This window comes from Castanea sativa, chromosome 5 (assembly GCF_040712315.1).
Source record: "Castanea sativa cultivar Marrone di Chiusa Pesio chromosome 5, ASM4071231v1".
NCBI classification, from domain to species: Eukaryota; Viridiplantae; Streptophyta; class Magnoliopsida; order Fagales; family Fagaceae; genus Castanea; species Castanea sativa.
This window is the reverse complement of record NC_134017.1, coordinates 3,267,626-3,285,602: the sequence shown is the minus strand read 5'-3', so window position 1 is coordinate 3,285,602 and position 17,977 is coordinate 3,267,626. Positions and strand designations below refer to the sequence as shown.

General features: G+C 34.3%; 1 protein-coding gene across 1 annotated transcript; it reads left to right on the top strand.

Moving 5' to 3' along the window:
• Positions 1–10,468: 10,468 nt before the first annotated feature.
• LOC142636761 (geranylgeranyl transferase type-2 subunit beta 1-like) lies at positions 10,469–16,923 on the top strand. The gene is made up of 11 exons (XM_075811053.1): positions 10,469–10,608; positions 12,004–12,078; positions 13,006–13,059; positions 13,160–13,310; positions 13,755–13,871; positions 14,152–14,218; positions 14,330–14,478; positions 15,719–15,852; positions 15,952–16,050; positions 16,189–16,264; positions 16,685–16,923. The coding sequence occupies exons 3-11, from the start codon at positions 13,006–13,008 to the stop codon at positions 16,777–16,779; spliced, it is 942 nt and encodes a 313-aa protein (XP_075667168.1). The 5' UTR covers positions 10,469–10,608; positions 12,004–12,078; the 3' UTR covers positions 16,780–16,923.
• The last annotated feature ends 1,054 nt before the right edge of the window (positions 16,924–17,977 follow it).

Here is a 17,977-nt window from a genome sequence, read left to right as displayed (position 1 = left end):
GTATTGGTATAAATTGCAGTTTAAAATTGATTTACTTATATATAAATGAAGTTTCAGGTTCGAAGTACTAGGTTATGTTTTAGTGATTCTACCTGTCTTTAAGTAAGCTATCAAAAAAAGAATAAAATTACTTATTAAATGATTACCTATAGGGCTAACAAGAAACAAGAAAGAAAAAAGAAGAGACAGGAAAATCTTACAACTATTCTAGATTTCTAATAGTTGTTCAAAGCCAAAGCTTTCTTTTATTCTTTAAATAAAATGTGCTAGGATCATATTTTATATGTAATTGGCTAACGTTTGTCAAAACGTACTTTACTTGTAAATTGGGTAAATCTAAGTTGAGTTTGATACACAACAAGTGGTTGTATTAAAGACATGAAGATTGATCTAAGAAACAAGTGAAGAAAAACTATTTTACTAAAGCATAGATGGCATCTATTGAGATTTACTGGGCAAGTGCTAGCCGATCTATCAAACTTTATGAATTCAGTATTTCTAGATTTGAATTTTGGCCCATGTTGATGTATTTGTTTAGGGTTTCTTTTCTCACAACCCATAAACATATATAAAGTTTATTTTAAAAGCCGTCATACACGGAAATAGAGACTAATAGCTTTATTTTCTCTTTGAGAAGCTACTGCGTTTGTGTGTTACAGAGTTTTATAACCAAATACTTCCTAATTTTCATTATTGATAAAGTGAAGAACTTTGAAGCCAACAACAATCATTTAAGTTGCCAGAGTTTGTCATGCATTGGGATCCGTGTGATGGGTTAGGTCACAAATTGGAGATATGTACATCAAGGGAAAGAATGCTACGACAAGATCAAGTTCAATTGGGTATTGAAGTAAAAGTTCAACTATAGGTTGGTATTTCAAAATAAGCTAGGATAGCGGTAAGATTTCTTATACTTGTATCCACTTGATTGTTGATTAGTGGAATCTTAAGAGTAATGACCTTAAAATCACCCGGTAGGATTTTTGTCTTGTGAGAGGTTCTTCCATTTGTCAACAAATCACTGTGTCAATTTAATTTCTATTTCATTTAGTTTAATTGATGATTTGTTGGTGTCTTCACGATTTGCATGCAATTTAACATAATTAATCAACCTGAGTAATTGAATTAATTAACTAGGGTCAAGCTATCTTAACATAACAAAATGAACTACACTAATTTCAATTCTATAAATATTTCCATATCCATAAGTAACATTCATCAAAAGTTTCTTCTTTGTACAATAAATATATTATCATAGAGAAAGTGTGATGTTTACTCGATATAATTCATAAATATTACATGTGAATTATTATTAATAACAACAAATCAGTATGAAAATGATTCAATTTTTTTTTTTGAATGAAGACACGGTTCTGTTGCAAACATGAATTGCTTTTCCCATCTATTTCAACTATGACTTTTGAAAATTACAAATCGCATATCTCCCTCCTATAGTCCTACTGCGTTTGTGTGTCATAGGGTTTTGTAACCAAATACTTCATAATCTTCATTGTTAATGAAGTGAAGAATTTTGAAGTCAACAACAATCATTTAAGTTCTTAGAATTAGTTATGCACTGGGATCTGTGTAATAGGTTAGTCACAAATTGAAGATTTATGCATCAAGGAAAAAAAGGCTACTACAAGATCAAGTCCAATTGGGTATTAGAGCAAAAGTTCAACTATAGGTTAGTATTTCAAGATAGGCTAGGGTAGTGGTAAGATTTCTTGTACTTGTAACCGCTTGATTGTTGATTAGTGGAATTTTGAGCGTGATGACTTTAAAATCACTTAATGGAGGTTTTTGCCTTGCAAGAGGTTTTCTCCATTTGTCAATAAATTACAATGTCAATTTAATTTCTGCTACATTTAGTTAAATTGGTGATTTGTTGGTGCTTTCACAATTTGCATGCAATTTAACATAATTAATCAACTTGAATAATTGAATTAATTAACTATGGTCAAGTTATCTTAATCCAACAAAATGAACTACACTGATTTCAATTCTATAAATAATTCCATATCCACAAGTAACATTCATCAAATTTTTTTTTCTTTGTTCAAGAAATATATTATCATAAAGAAAGTGTGACGTTTACTTGATATAATTCATGAATATTACGGGTCTGTTTAGGATCCGCTTATTTTGCTGAAAACTAAAAATTGAAAGTACTATAGCAAAATAATCTAAAAGCTGGATTATTTTTTATTTTCTGAATGTACTGTAGCTGAAGTTGAAAGTACTGTAGCTCCGAAAGTAGTTTTTTTTTTTCTCTGACTCTCCCTCTTCTTTGACTATCTCTCTATTTCTTTGTCTCTCCTTTTCTCTCAATATTATTTTTTTCTCTCTTCTCTCAATTGTTTTGGTTGGGTTGAATTGATATTTACTGGGTTTAAAGTGGTGGTTTGAATTGGCTAGGTTTCAAAGGTGGGTTGAATCGGCGTAGGTTTCAAAGGGGGTTTGAATCAACTGGGTTTTAGAGGTGTGTTAGCTGGGTTTTAGTTCTGGTATTGAAGTTGAATCGGTGGCTGGGTTTTAAAGGTGGATTGAATTGGTGTGTGTTGTTGAATCAGCGTCATTGGTTGAATCGGCTTGGGTTGCTGAATCATTGTAGGTTGTTGAATCAGTGGTGGGTTTTTGAATCAATTTCGGTAACTGGAGCTTGTTTGAATCGATGAGAGTGGTGGTTGCATTTTGCTTTGGTTTTTAGTTGTTGAGTTTTGCGTTGTGAATCAGTGTAGGTTTCAGTTACTAAGGTTTGAATCGGTGGTTGGAGCTTGTTTGAATCGGTGTGGAGAATGGTGGAGCCATGGAAATCAGATTGGGTGGTTGCGTTTTTGCGTGGGTTTCCTCTATCCGTTGCTAAGGCTTGGTTTGGATTGTGCTGGATGCGTCCAGCGTTTTCCGGCTTTTTTTTTTTCCTGCGCACGGGTTTCAACCAGGGGACAAGATTACCGTTCATCCACTGTACAGTACTGTTCACGCACTATTTTGCACTGTTTATTCACTGTTCACATACTGTGCAGTTACTGTTCATACACTTTTTCATTAAAAATGGGTCCCACGGTACTATTCATACATTTAAAAGTTATTTTGCTTCAGTATTTTAAGTTTTCAGCTTTATCCAAACGGACCCTATAAATGCACTGTTTCCTCTAAAATAATCTGCGTTTTTTGCTTTCAGCTGTGGGCCCCATGAACAGTGAAAAGGGACCCAGAAAATTAAGCAAACTGCAGAAACACAGCAGTTTAAATGCATGCCAAACGCACGCTACATGTGAATTATTATTAAGGGTAAATTCCACAAACCACCCCTGAGGTTTTGGATAATATCCAACTAAGTCAAAGACATTTTAAAACCTACCAATTTCATCATAAAAGACAATTTTGCCCCTAAAATCATTTTAATTCCTAACCCCGTTACATCCATTAGTCATTTTACTTTTTTCTTTTATTTTTTTTCTCTCCTTTCTCAAATGTAACAAGTTTGCTATCTCTCTACCTCTTTCGTTCTTCTTCCCTCTGATCTTTTCTGCGTTTTTTTTTTTTGTTGTTAATCCTAACCTCTTTGCACTCGTCTCAGGCCTCATGGCCTTCTTCGCACGGTCAGAGGCTGGGTCCCATGTGTTATCGGGGCGCAGATGGTGCTCCTCCTTGTTGTGTGCATACTTACATTCGTCGTCATGGCTGCAGGACCTTGTGTTGCGCTTGAAGTAGGAGCAGAGGCTCGTCTTCCACAGCGGCGATAGCTCCTCCTCTCGCTTTCGATTCTTGCCCAATACGGCGTTGTTTGTGGATGGTGGTTGTTGGTTGCTGATGATGGGTTGTGGTTTGTTGTGGGTATTTTGGTGGTGGTGGATTCTGATCTGTGGTGGGTTTGCTATGGGTTTGAGTTTTTTTGCTTGGGTTTTGTGGTCGGTGGTTGTTTAAGGTAGTGGGTTTGATTTGGGGTGGATTTGAAATGGAGGTGGTTATGGGTTTTGATCTAAGGTGGATTTGTTGTGAGGTGGTTGTGGGTTATGAACTGGTGATTGGAATTTTTGGATTTGGGTTTTATTGATGTGGGTTTGGTTGAGTTTTGTTGCCGGTGGTGGTCACTAGGTTTTGTGGTTAGAGGTGGTTGCTGGGTTTAGTGGCCGGTGATGGTGGTGGTGGGTTCCAATATGGAATGAATTTGCAATGGGGGTGGTTTTAGGTTTTGCTGTGGTGGTGAGTTTTCTATGTGTTGGAGGATTTGGATATTGTTGGAGCAGATTTGACTGGGTTTTGGTATGGGTAGTAAAATTATATTGTGGCTCTTGTTGTATTTAATCTGAGTGGTTGTGGCTAATCTGAGGAGTGGTTATGGCTGATCTGAGGAGAGAGAGTGAGGGAGGAGGGAAGAGGGAAGAGTAACAGAGAGGGACAAAGAGCAACTAAAGGAGGTTAACATTTTTAGTGGTGTTCAGGGACAAAATAGTCTTTACAGACTAAATTGGTCAATTTATGCCTTCGACCTAGTTGGTATTAACCTAAACATCGGGGGTGGTTTGTGGAATTTACCCTATTATTAATTACAACAAATCAGTATGAAAATGATTCAAATTTTTTTTTTTTTTGAATGAAGACATGGTTCTGTTGTAAACATGAATTGCTTTTCCCATCTATTTCAACTATGACTTTTGAAAATTACAAATCGCATATGTCCCTCCCATAGTCCTATGCTGATTAATAACCACAAGTGTTTTTTATGATAATATAATTAGGTCTCTGTTTCATCCATGGATGTTAGCGTTGTACCCAAATCAACAATGAGCGACATCTCAATCTCACACTCAAGACCTCCCAAAGGGACAATTGATCTTTTTTCTAGATCTACCATTCAGATACCAGCCCAATTTACTCCATTGGACAGGGAAGCATGGGTCCTAAGATACAAAGAGAAAAAGAAGACAAGGAAGTTTGAGAAAACAATCAGGTATGCAAAAAAAAAAAAAAACTATTTTGCATTCTCAAACACTATTTTATCTATTTTACCAACTCATTTTATAACTCACCTTATATTCTAGTTTTTATTTTTTACATACAACCCAATTAAATAATATAAATTACTTAATAAAATAATAATAAATATTCTTCTCTCTCTCTTTCCTCTCACTATCTTCTTCTCTTCACATACAATCACTAGATTAAATTTTTTTTTTCTTTGCAACCTATGAATAGTAAGGTTGCATATTTACAACCTTACTATTCATAGGTTGCAAATTTTTTTAAGTATACAAACTTGGAAGGAGTGATTTTTGCTGTTTTGGATTGTGAAATAGCAACTAGAGAGTGCTAGTGCTAAGAGGACAAATGTAGAAGTTGAAGTGGATTAGATTTTCTCCACAACACTAATGACAAAAACTGGATATGGCTTTGTCCCATGATTCTAAATCTAGGGGGCAAAAGAAGAAAAATGACACTTCTTCATATGAGAGTTGTACAACTTAGGACTCAAGCTCTAGTGCATATTGTAGCTTCCCAATCTAGTTGGTCTAAATTAATGTGATGCATGCTCATTAACTTTCTATACTACTTCTTTGCTTCATGTAACTTTATCTTGTAAATGCATGCAAAAATTTTCATTTTAAAACTAATTACTTGCAATTGCAATTTCCCTTTTGAGTTCTTGTTGATCTTTTCATCGAGATCCAAATGTGAGAAATTAATTACCTCAAATTTTCTATTTTGACTTAGGTTTTCTAGTTTGAGAAGAAATGATTTTCTTTGGCGTGGAAGAAAGGAGCTTTTCATATTTAATAAGTAATTAAGTATTCACTGTCAATAAAGCATTAGAATTGAAGACTCTTTGATCCAAGTATCCTTTTGAATGGGGAGAGAAAAGACTCCTATAAGAATATTAATTCTTTAGAAAATTAGTTACAAAAACTTACAATGTTTGTTTATTGTTTGAATTTGTTAGGGTCATATTTTCTATGTAATTGGATAATCATTTAATAAAATGCACTGTACTTGTAATTGAGTAAATTTAAGTTGAGTTTAATGTATCAAGAAGTATGTTATTCTAACATATCAAGTGGTATTATTAAATACATAAAATTTGATCCAAGAAACAAGTGAAGAAAAACAATTTCATTAACGCTTGACACTAGCTGCTATTGAAGTTTAATGAAGAAGCTCGACACAAGCTTAGTCTATCGAGAAATACGGTTTCAAATTTCTCATATTTGAATTTCGGCCCATGGTGACTTGAATGATTTGGTTTGTCTCTCTACAACTCTAAACATATATAATGCTTATTTTAAAAATCATCAAGTACATAATAGAGACTTAAAACTCATATACTCTGTGAAGCTAGTGCATTTGTACACTTTAAAATTTTGTAACCAAATGCTTCCTGATTTTTTTATAAAGTGAAGAACTTTACAGTCAACAACAATCAATCAAGTTGATATAGTTAGTCACGTACTTTGTCCTTTTTAATTTTTTTTTAAATGATCTATAGTGGCATTTATAAACGCCGTTATAGAATATAGGTGCTTGTAGTGACATTTATAAACGCCACTATAGGTCCAACAAATAAAAAAAAATTTAAAAACCAACCTGAAAAAAAAAAAAAATTTTTGAGAGACTATAGCGGCATTTTAGTGGCATTTATAAATACCACTATAGGTCTTAAGTTTTACAAGTAATAGAATTTCAGGAAAAAAAAGAAAAAAGAAAAAAAAAAGCCACTATAGATAAAAAAGAAGAAGCTTAACCTGAAAAATAAATAAGGGCAAAACTTAGGTAGAGTACCTTAGGTGCTGTTCTTTAGATTTTTCTCTTAAGATTCAACTGTGTAACTATTTAACTAAAAAGAGTCATGTTAATGAGTACCCTTAAAGCAATGGTTAACAATCCATTTTTGGAAAGTTTTGACACAACTTTTATGAGAAATGAAAAAAAGATATCAAAACATTAAGGGTATGTTTGGTAACTATTTTTCCCCTTATTTTTTGTTTCCGAAAACAAGTTTCTATTTTTGAGACTAAAAAACTTGTTTGGCAACCCAAAATAGACAGAAAACAAAAACTGTTCTCAAAACTCAATTTGTGAAGGAAATTGAAAACATGCAAAATGTTGTTTTCAATTTCTAATTTTCAAGAGTTAATGAATATACGCATTTAATTTAATAAATTTGTCTCATTTAATGAGTTAACATTAGAGTTCAAATCCTAGTAACAATATATTTTAGTCTTTTCTATTTTTTTCTTCAAAAAACTATTTTTTTTAAAAAATTTCAACTTACCAAACCTGTTTTTTATTTAAAAAATACAAGAAAATTTTTTTTATTTATATTCCAAAAACAAGTTTTTGAAAATAGAAAACAAAAACGGTTACCAAACATAACCTAATTGGTTTTTTTTTCTTTTCTCATAAAAACTTTTTTAAATGGATTGTTAACCAATACACTAAGGCATCCGTTAGCATTTCCTAACTAAAAAATACACTTACTTTTTATGAGATAAAATTTACATGGTAGAATCTTAAAAGGAGAATATAAATAAAAGCACCTAAGAGCATTCTCATAAGGTTTTCCAAATGCCAAATATTTGGCATTTAGCACACCAAACACCAAAAACAGAGCATCATAAGGTATGTTAAATATGTCAAAATTTTGAGACATAATACAGTACCGTCTTAACTTTGGTACGATACGGACTCAAATGACATATGTGTCTATTATTTTTTTTATTCATCTTTCTCTCTCATCCCAATTAAAAATATATTTTCTTCTTCACCTTCAGCCATACAGACCGCTTCTCCATCTCTCTCTTCTCACAATATGTCTCTCTCTCCCAACCCGTGTTCTTCCTCTTCTCACAATCGGACGCAAGCAAGAAGAAGGCGGCGGTGGTGGCCAAGAGAGGAGGAAAGGCAGCTGCAACTTCATCGAAATTGGCGGCGTCGGCGTCGGCATTGGATTCCCAGAACGGAGCAGAGAAGTTGGCAAATGGGGTTGAGGCGCTTCTGATTTTTGATCTCTCTCTCTTTAGGTTGAAATTGGGTTATGGGTTCATAGTTGTATGATGATGGTGGCTAATTAACTTGATTTGTTGGGTTTGCCATGGTGGTGAACAGCTAAGATTGCTTCTCTCTTGGGTTCATCGATGGTGGTAGATGGGTTTTAACAGCGGCCGGTGGTTGGTGGATTTGGTGGTTGAAGGTGGTGCTTGGCGGTTGGAGCTTGAAAATGGGTTTAGTCGGTGATAGGTTTGGCTTTGTGGGTTTGGTAGGTGATTTTGTTTGCTGTGATCGATGGGTTTGGCAGGTTATTTTGTTTGGTGGTTAAAGGTGGTGCTTGGTGGAGGTGCTATTGAAGGTGGGTCTATGATTGCTGTGGATTTGGTGGCAATTTCAGTTAAATATTATTTTAATGTGTGGATATTTTATTTTAAGGGATAATTACACTTTGCCCACCTGTGGTTTGCCTCTAATTTGATGTGCCTACTTGTGGTTTAAAGTTTGACACTTTGCCCACCTGTGATTCCCACCGTTACTCTACCGTAACCCACCTCTCTCTCAGCCGTTACTCTAACACGTTTTCTTTCAAAATCAAAACACAAAACAGATCAAAAAGTTAAGATTTTTGATTGCTTAAGAACTTCTACGAGAACCAGAAAAATCAAACTCAAGTCGACTATTATAAATATCATATTTTCCTTTCTTATATCATAACCATTCATTCCTCAAAAACCAAAGATTATATGATATTTATAATAAAAGAGAGAGAGGGGGAAAGAACGTAGCAGAGAGAGAGAGAGAGGGGGAGAAGGCCGGTGGAGATTCAGTGTCGCCGAAAAGACAAATCCGGCAGTGATCGGCGTTCACCAAGAAGCAGCCCCTCGTCTGCCTCCCCACTACCGCTATTCCTCCTCCCCACCGCCAAACTGGCTCAGATCGGCTTTCCGCAGCCTTTCTCACTCAGATCTCTCTCCAATAAGGTAACTCTCTCTCTCCCTCCCTCCCTTTTCTTTTCAAAGTTTAGATTTTTTTAGTTATCGATTGTTGATGATTTTTTTTTTTTGGATTGTTATGAAGTTTCAGGATCAGTGGATTTTTTTTTCTTGATCTCTCTGATCTCCATCATCTGTTCATAAAAAGAGAATCTATCAAATCTCAATAATAATAATAATGACTCATATCCTTCCCTAGATCAGCCTTTTCCCCTACAGTTTGTTGTTTCTATTCTCCTGTTTGGCTTCCGAGAAAATATTTTCTTGATTGTTAGACGTTTTCTCGGAAACCAAATGAGTTATAATTTATGTACGTGGAATTTGGGTTAAAAAAAAAAGAGGAATGGTTTTTTTTTTAAATGCTTTTATATATTTTTAGTTGTCTAGATTTGAATCTGAGGCTAATTTGATTTATTTACTGCTTCAATTGGTTTTAGAGTAGTTAAGCTGATAAAGTTCAAATTTTTATGCTTTAATGTTATGGAAAGTTGCAATTTTGAATTGGGTTCGTTGTAATTTTCGTGAATTGGGTTCGTTGTAATTGAATAGTACCTATATTCTATCTTAGTTCCATTGTAGTTTGAAAGAGTTGGCTGCTAAATTGCGTGATGTAAATGAATTTGTGGTAAAATTTGATTACTGTGATTTATTTCATTTCGCCTGCTTGCTTAATCTTAATTTTTTGAGTATATTCTTATTGGCTAGACTGTTAATTGTAATTTTTCTGGGCATATGTTCTCATAGAAGTCCTTAAGCAATCAAAAACCTTAACTTTTTGATCTGTTTTGTGTTTTGATTTTGAAAGAAAACGTGTTAGAGTAATAGCTGAGGGAGAAATGGGTTACGACAGAGTAACGGTGGGAACCACTTGTGGGCAAAGTGTCAAACTTTAAACCACGGGTAGACACATCGAATTAGAGGCAAACCATAGGTGGGCAAAGTGTAATTATCCCTTATTTTAATGTTTAGAATCAAAGAATAGAAGATGTAATAAATGGTAAATTGTAAAATAGTGTGTCAAAATAATAAAGTAGATCTTTGGTGTGTCAAAATGACATTTTTTATGAAAGATTTGATGAGAATGCTCTAAATATTGTACCGGTAAATAAATTGAGGATTAGTAAGGTATTAAAGGGCCTATAGCAGTGTTTTTCAAACCGCGGTAAAAAATATAATAAAATAAACTTAAATGCTAAGTGGGTGTTTGGTTGAGTAGTTTGAAATTAAATTTTTATAGTTTTGTGAAATACGTGTGCATGAAAAAGTGTATAAAAATGTATATAATGTTTAAAATTTAAAAATATGAGTTTGAAATGACAAACAAACGCGCTTAAGAATTACTCTCTTTCTCGGGAGAAAACCTTCAGTCAGGTCCTGTTGTAAAGAAGGCATTTTACGCCACCAATAATCTGCCGCCACTTCATATTTCCATTGATCTTACAATACACTCTTGCACGCACAAGAATAACTCAATTATACACAAAATTCTCAAACAACTAACAGACCTGAGAAGCTCCAACGCCTCTCATCTCCTCCTCTCCTCATAACACCAGACCTCCACCCCGCCGTTGGAGCCGCCGCACACATCGGTCAAGAGCTAGCGTCGCCGCACCGGATTCTCTTCAAGGTATCACAAATTTAATGAAATTTTGGGCCCGGCTTCCTTCTCATTCTCTCCCATTTTTTTTGAGACATGGGTTTGTGATTTTAAGCTCAAAAGAGAGAGTCTTTAAGGCTTTTCGGATAAACCCATTTGATTTTAAGCATAAGGAAGAAAGAAAAAGCCTTTCTTTGTTGTGTCTGCAAAAGTCTTCGAAGCTTTTGAAACAAGCCCATTAGATTTTTATCAATCTTAAGCTGATTCCCACCTCAAAGTTTCAATCTTTAATTTTTTTTTTCTCTTTCTTAATTGTTTCCACAGAATTTATAAGACATGGGTTTTTTTTCTTCTTAATCTTCTTTTCCTTAAATGTGATAGTCATTTAATACGTATTCGAAACCCAAACTTCATACCCAAAACCCCATCATCATGTCCTTCACAATCTAGGTAACTCTCTCCCTCTCTCATTTACTTTTAATAATCTATGTTTGGTTGCTAGGAAAATGAAGGAAGATTAGCCCTTTTTCATTAATCTTGAATCAGAGTATCTGTTTCAGTAGCTGATGCGATTTGTTGCTCAAAATCATCATTTTTCTTGACCCAATTTCACATCTGTTTGATTGTGGTTGTTCATGTTACAATAATATTTATTGTCATAACTAGTAGATTTTTTTTTTGGGTTCAAATTATATTGCATGATGGGTCTGTTCTAGTCAACAAACAATGGTTCTTTACAGCCTGTTGACTATTCCTAAGCATGTGGATCTACTACCAGTTATGTGTACCAGCTCTGAACTGAATGTTGCCTACAAGCACTTGGGCCTTGAGGAAGGCATGTTAGTGTGAGTGTAGTCTTGGATCATGGTCTGATCAGGGAGATGTGTTTTTGTTTTTTGAAAGTAAATATGCTTATGCTACTTGCTGTTGTTGGTTTGCGGGGTGCAGTGCCACCAAAAATAAGACCTCGGGTCTCATTTGTTGCAAGTTATGATCCTGGACATTGGATTTGGTAAGGGGTTTTTGTTCCTAAATGTGGATGAGATGTTAAATTTTGTAACTCAATTTAACTTATGTCAGTAGATGCATGCAAGGCAATGGTGGTTGTCTGGTTGAGATAGGTTGATTGTGTGACGTTTTTGGATTTTTGTGGAAGTGGGTGTTGGGTTTTGTGCAGTGGTGGTGGTATGGTGGTGGCTGGCTGTGGTATGGTGGTGGTTGTATACGCTGAGAGGGGAGAGGAAAAAATGAATATTTAAACAAAGTAAGAAATAAAGTATTGAGTCTAATGTGTGTGCATAACAAACATGAATAGCTAAACTAGAAAAAGTAGAGTTTTTTGGGTTAGTTTCTCTCTCTCTCTCTCATGTATATGTAAATTCTTCCATTTTGTTGATATTTGGTTTGTGGGTTATTGCTATATAGGTAGTATTGACCACAGAGGGACACTCAAGTATCCAGGAAGAACTGACATTGGTGCCTGCTGAAGGTGAAGTTAATGTAAGTCCACATTTTCAATTATCATTTCCAAGTGGGTCTATTACTTGAGCAATTTTAGTCATTCTCAATTATGCAGTTTATATTCAACCTTTTAAAGTGAAAGCTATATATATATATATATATATATATATATATATATATATGGTGTATCCTTCAATTGGATTGTAGAATATGTATGTATGAGTAATGGAAAAAAGAACCCATTTTCTTTTTTAGTGTTTCATTGATGGAATGTAATTCATATTCCAATGGTGTTTTTGGGCAATGCTAACATTTAGTCATACGAAAGAATGATATAAAATGGTGGAAATTAGAGTTGTATCATGGTTAAGTTCTTTGCCCCAAATATCATGAATGACCGTAGAACTTAGAAGTATCATGTAATAGGATTTAGATGCCAGTTGTGTTAAGAAGGGAGGTTGTGTTTCCTGTCCTGGATTGTCTGGGCAAACTGTTGCACGACTGGGGATTTCGTGAACTGCCACATGGACAAAGCAAAACTTGTTAAATTGCTGTGGGTGCTTTGGGTGTTGGGAGATGAGAGTTAGTAACATTAAATTTGGTCTAGCTCAAGTGAGGTCGTGGATTCAATACCACCCACTAGGTGCGTGTAACTGTAATATAAAATAAAAAATGGTTTTGGTCTTATTTTTTATTTTTTATTTAGTTTCAGTCAGTTGTAAATTTCCTTTCACTTGGTGGGTAGTTAAAATATGTTATATATATATATATTGAAAAAATTTAGAATCTTGTCTGTAACAATGAGATGTGAAATTGAGTTAATTAATCGACTATGAGTGAAGAACTTGATTCAGTGATTTTCTATTAGATCAGATAAAGAAATCAACTCTATATAATTTTTAGTTTCTATATTGTTAGTGGCTCAAGTTTTAAAATCTTAGAATTGATGATGTGCTTAATTGCCAGATGGGGGGGCTTGCTGCTGAGAAACATATCCAATACATTTTAACAGTCGAAAAGGTGTGTTTCATACATATACTTTTTTATTCTCATGATCTACCTGTATCTTGGGTTGCTGAAATGATTCTTTTATCATTAATGTCTAAATTTAACAACTCAGAGGAAGGATGATTTTGTCTCTGTTGTGATGGAACATTTGAGAATGAGTGGGGCATACTGGGGATTGACTACTCTGGATCTTTTGGAAAAGCTTGACACTGTAGATGTGGATGAGGTTGTTTCATGGGTCATGAATTGCCAGCACGAGTCAGGTTTGTAGAGATTCTTCAGTTTCTTCATTGAATCAACTATGTTGTCTAGATACATTCTGTTATAATACATCAATGAGTCAGAATTTGTTGTCTGATGGTTCTCCCCAAGATTATGATTTTTCCTATATATGATTTTTGAGATGTTTGTAACCAATCAATAAGCCTTACAAATTAATGGTTAACATTACAAGCTTTCTAAAGTCAAAAGAAAATAAGAGAGAGAGAGATAGAGGAGAAAATGAAGATGATTATAGTAATTTGCTTATGATTTTTCCGATATTTGAATTTTTAGATGGTTATACTTATAACTATGCAATAAGTCCAATCAATTAATGGTTTAACATTTTAATCTTTCTAAATTTTGAGAGAGAGAGAGAGAGAGAGAGAGAGGAAAATGTAGACGATTATAGTAATGAACACATGCTGATTAAATTAGTTGTGCAGGGGGGTTTGGTGGTAACATTGGACATGATCCTCACATACTATATACTCTAAGCGCCGTACAGGTTTTGGCCCTTTTTGACAAGCTAAATGTTCTTGACATTGATAAGGTGACTAATTGTATCCTTTGGCATACTTATTGGTGGACTTTGAAGTTGTATTATATGCTATGCTTTGTTTTTTGAAATACTCCAGTAGATAGTTAACTGGTAGATTCAAATTGCGTATCATATTGATATTACATATTGGGTGGAATCAGTACTTTTAAACTACTCAGTGTGGTATAGAGACATAGATGGCTCTTTACAGGAGATTTAGGCATCAAAAAACTTTAATATTTAAACCAAATATAAAGTAGTGTATATCTAGCAATTCTTGTGGCTCTTAATATTTAAGTCAGATGTTGCTGGGCTGCAAAATGGAGATGGATCCTTTTCAGGAGACATATGGGGTGAAGTTGATACACGGTATTCTTTCCCCTTCTGATTTGTTATTTAACATCTCATGGTTTTGGGAGTTAGCATCTTTGCAAGTAGTACATATTTTACCAAACCTATTCTTTTTTTTTTTTTTTATAGGTTCTCTTATATTGCTATATGTTGTCTCTCAATATTACGTTGCTTGAATAAAATCAATGTGGAGAAGGCTGTGAGCTACATCATAAGTTGCAAAAATTTGGATGGTGGATTTGGATGCACACCTGGTGGGGAGTCTCATGCAGGGCAAAGTATGTTAATTATTTAACTCAGAATCTTTACATGAAGTTTTACTTGCTGATTAGTTTTGAAAAATCAAGTGTGCATTTTACTTCCATCATCCTCTTTGTTTCGTTTTTATCTGGGTGGACAATCTTTTCAAATATTTTATCTTTTTTTTTTTTGTTATTATTATCAGGGTGGAAAATTTGGTGCATCTATTAACAACAAAGTGTGTTTAGGTTTTGCTTAGAAGATTCTTTCTCATTTCTCAGATTCAATTACTGTCAATCAATTGTAAATTTTGCATCTTGGTAACCCAAACCTCCACTCCTATTGGAAAATATTTCCCATTTGTTTGTTCAACAATAATTTAAAATAACTCATGCATTTCTCCTAATATATTTGAAGTGGAGGTTGATAAGGCCGAGATTCTGCCTTATTATAAGTATTGCAGAATGGTCTATTTAATTTCCCTCTACTTATCAAAAATTATTGCAGAATGGTCTATGAAATGTATTATGTATGTTGGGTTGGCGTAATTTACTAAGAAGTCCATTGCTTGCATTTCATTGTAAAACAATTTCTTGCTGTGTTAAGCTGTAAACGTGCTGAGTAGCACACTGCTCAAGCTCACTCATTTGTCTCTCAGCTCACTCATGAGTATTGGTGAGCGATATCCTTCTTTAGCTGGTTCTATTTGAGCTTGACTAGTTTTCCTTTCTAGGAGTTAAGTTAAGGTAGGCTCTTCAAGGTAGAAGTCATTTCATAAGTGATTCAAGTGCTCCAAGCTGATCTTGTGTGAAGTTTGAGTAGCTTGGTTTGTTTATCAACTTGCATATATACACATCATAATTGAGTAGTCTGTGTTGTATTCAAAAGAAAATTACAGCTGATTAAAATGCTTACGTGTGATTTCTCAACTTTGTGACTGCATTTCTGGATGAATTTCAACTGAGCTTCCAGTATAACTTCGAGCTGCTTAGAGTTAACCTTTATTTTACCAAATGCCTCACTTTTCATTAGAGTTAGATATTTGTGAGCCACTCAAACTGCTTGAAAGTCATGTCATTTCACCAAATTGAATCAATGTATGTGTAAAAGCTAAACAGTTATGCCTTTTTATTGTCTGCATTTTAAACCCAAAAGTTTTATTCACCAAATATATAATATCTCTTAAAATCCTGTGAAACAATTATGACTTTGTATTTGCCTGCATGTGAGATCTAGACTTGCACTCTTGTGAAATTTTTCTGTCCACTGTGACTGCAGTTTTCTGTTGTGTGGCTGCCCTTTCTCTAACGGGGTCATTGCATCATATTGACAAGGACCTTCTTGGGTGGTGGTTGTGTGAGCGGCAAGTTAAATCTGGAGGTCTTAATGGCCGTCCTGAGAAACTCCCTGATGTGGGTGTATTTTATTCTAAAATAATTTAACTGAAACTTAGTTTTCCATAAAGAAACATTTTTGTACTCTTTCTCACTGATTTTGTTGCATCGCATCAGGTCTGCTACTCTTGGTGGGTTCTTTCTAGCTTGATCATGATAGACAGGGTTCATTGGATAAATAAGGAAAAGCTTGTTAAGTATATCTTAGACTGCCAGGTCTGAATGGGCTACTTCGTAGACTATGATTGCACCTATTGGGATATCTGGGGTGTTGGTCCTTTATTTTATTTCTGCATTGTTAGTTTGAATCATTTTAAATTTCTCTGAGGTGATTTGGTTTGACAAAAATCTCAGGATTTGGAAAATGGAGGAATTTCTGATAGACCAGATGATGCTGTGGATGTCTACCATACATATTTCGGCGTAGCTGGTAATTAAATGCAGCATTACTGCTTTCTAATTTGTTCATTTTTCCTTTTTGATATATGCATGTTGCATGTGATAAGTTGTTGTCAATACTCATGTTGCTCTTATGAGTTAAATAACCTTTTCTTGTTCCCTTGGAATATTCTTAGGATGAATAGAACCTGCCTAAAAATGGTTGATCACTAAGGCTAAAAATGATAGAAAATATGATTTTATAGATTTATTTCTATTGGGAGGTTTTGGGTAAGGATTGAGGGGAAGAGACTTCAAAGGAGTTTTAAGTAAATTTCAGTATTTTGAAGCCATCTTTCCTTACACATGATGTTGCATTTTCATCAGAGGTTGCTAGCTTCAACAATCAAAGTTTTAATCTTTCAAGACATTAATATATCAAATCTAAAGTCATTCATCTTTGTTATTGCAGGACTTTCACTTCTTGAATATCCAGGATTGAAAGCCATAGATCCAGCTTATGCTTTGCCTGTTAATGTTGTAAATAGAATTTTCTTTGGCAGATAAATGATTGTTTTTTAGCTTTCCTTTCTACATCACTTGCATCAATTTGGTACCTTCTTGTTTCTCTAATAATAGAAAGAACATTGAGGCTGTATTGCTACATAGTAAATTGATCTTCTGCATCGACTATTTTCAATACGTTTGCATCTAGATGGGTCTGAAACTATGCTTTTGCTGGTTCTGTTTTTTGATAGGTGCTTTTGCTGGTTCTTTCTAGCTCTTGTATCTTGAATGGAAATGGGTTATGCGTTGATGAATGTAGTTATAAATAGAATTAAATAGCTGAACCTTTAAAGTCTTGATGAATTCACGTCCATGTTTTTTTTTGCCAAAGTGCAACTGACCCAAACCCTATGGTTTGTGTTTGTGTTTAGCCCCATTTTAAAAATTTATTTATGTCTGTACTTTCATTTTTTAATTATTTTTTTTTATTGACAAGTTGCACAAACATCCCATGATAGTTTTTGAACCAACGATCTCACCCCCAAGGCAAATATAGTAATCTCTCATATTCTCTGGCCTCTAAGCAATGACCATTTGAAGAAACAGAAGCAGAAAAGAGGAAAGTAATAAAACCAAAATCTCTCTCTCTCTCTCTCTGTGAACAAATACAATCCCAAGTCCTTTTCTTTGACTCAGTTCCTTTGAAAATTCTTGGGTTAAGGTCTGTAAGTTCCTTCTCAATTTTAGAAATTTTTGTCTTGTTTGTACTTTCGTAAACCCCAATTGTTCAAAATTTTCTATGAATTTGTGCATACTGTAGCTCAGTTTCTCTCTCTTTCTAACAAAATCAAAACCTTGTACTTCTCAAACTAATTCAATTCCCTGGCCTCTGTCTCTCCCAAATTTGTTGTTTTTTCTTTACTGGGTTTCAGATTCTAGAACATTTATTGGTTTTTTTTTTTTTTGTGTAAAAAAATCACTGATTTATTTGGTTGAATGCAAAAAATCAACTGGGTTTCTTGGGGGAAAAAAACTTTATCTAACAAAAAAAAGAACCAAATTTTATCTAAAGGGTCTCTAGATTTGGGTTATTTTGGAAGAAAAAGTAAAAAATCAGTCATTTATTTGTGATTTTTCATGTCATTGAATGCAAAACTCAATTGGGTTTTCGTCAGAACTCAGTTTTGATTAGCTTATTGAGGCTTTTGTGTGTGTGATCTGAGACCCAACACAGAAAAAAAAAAAAAAAACCGAAGCA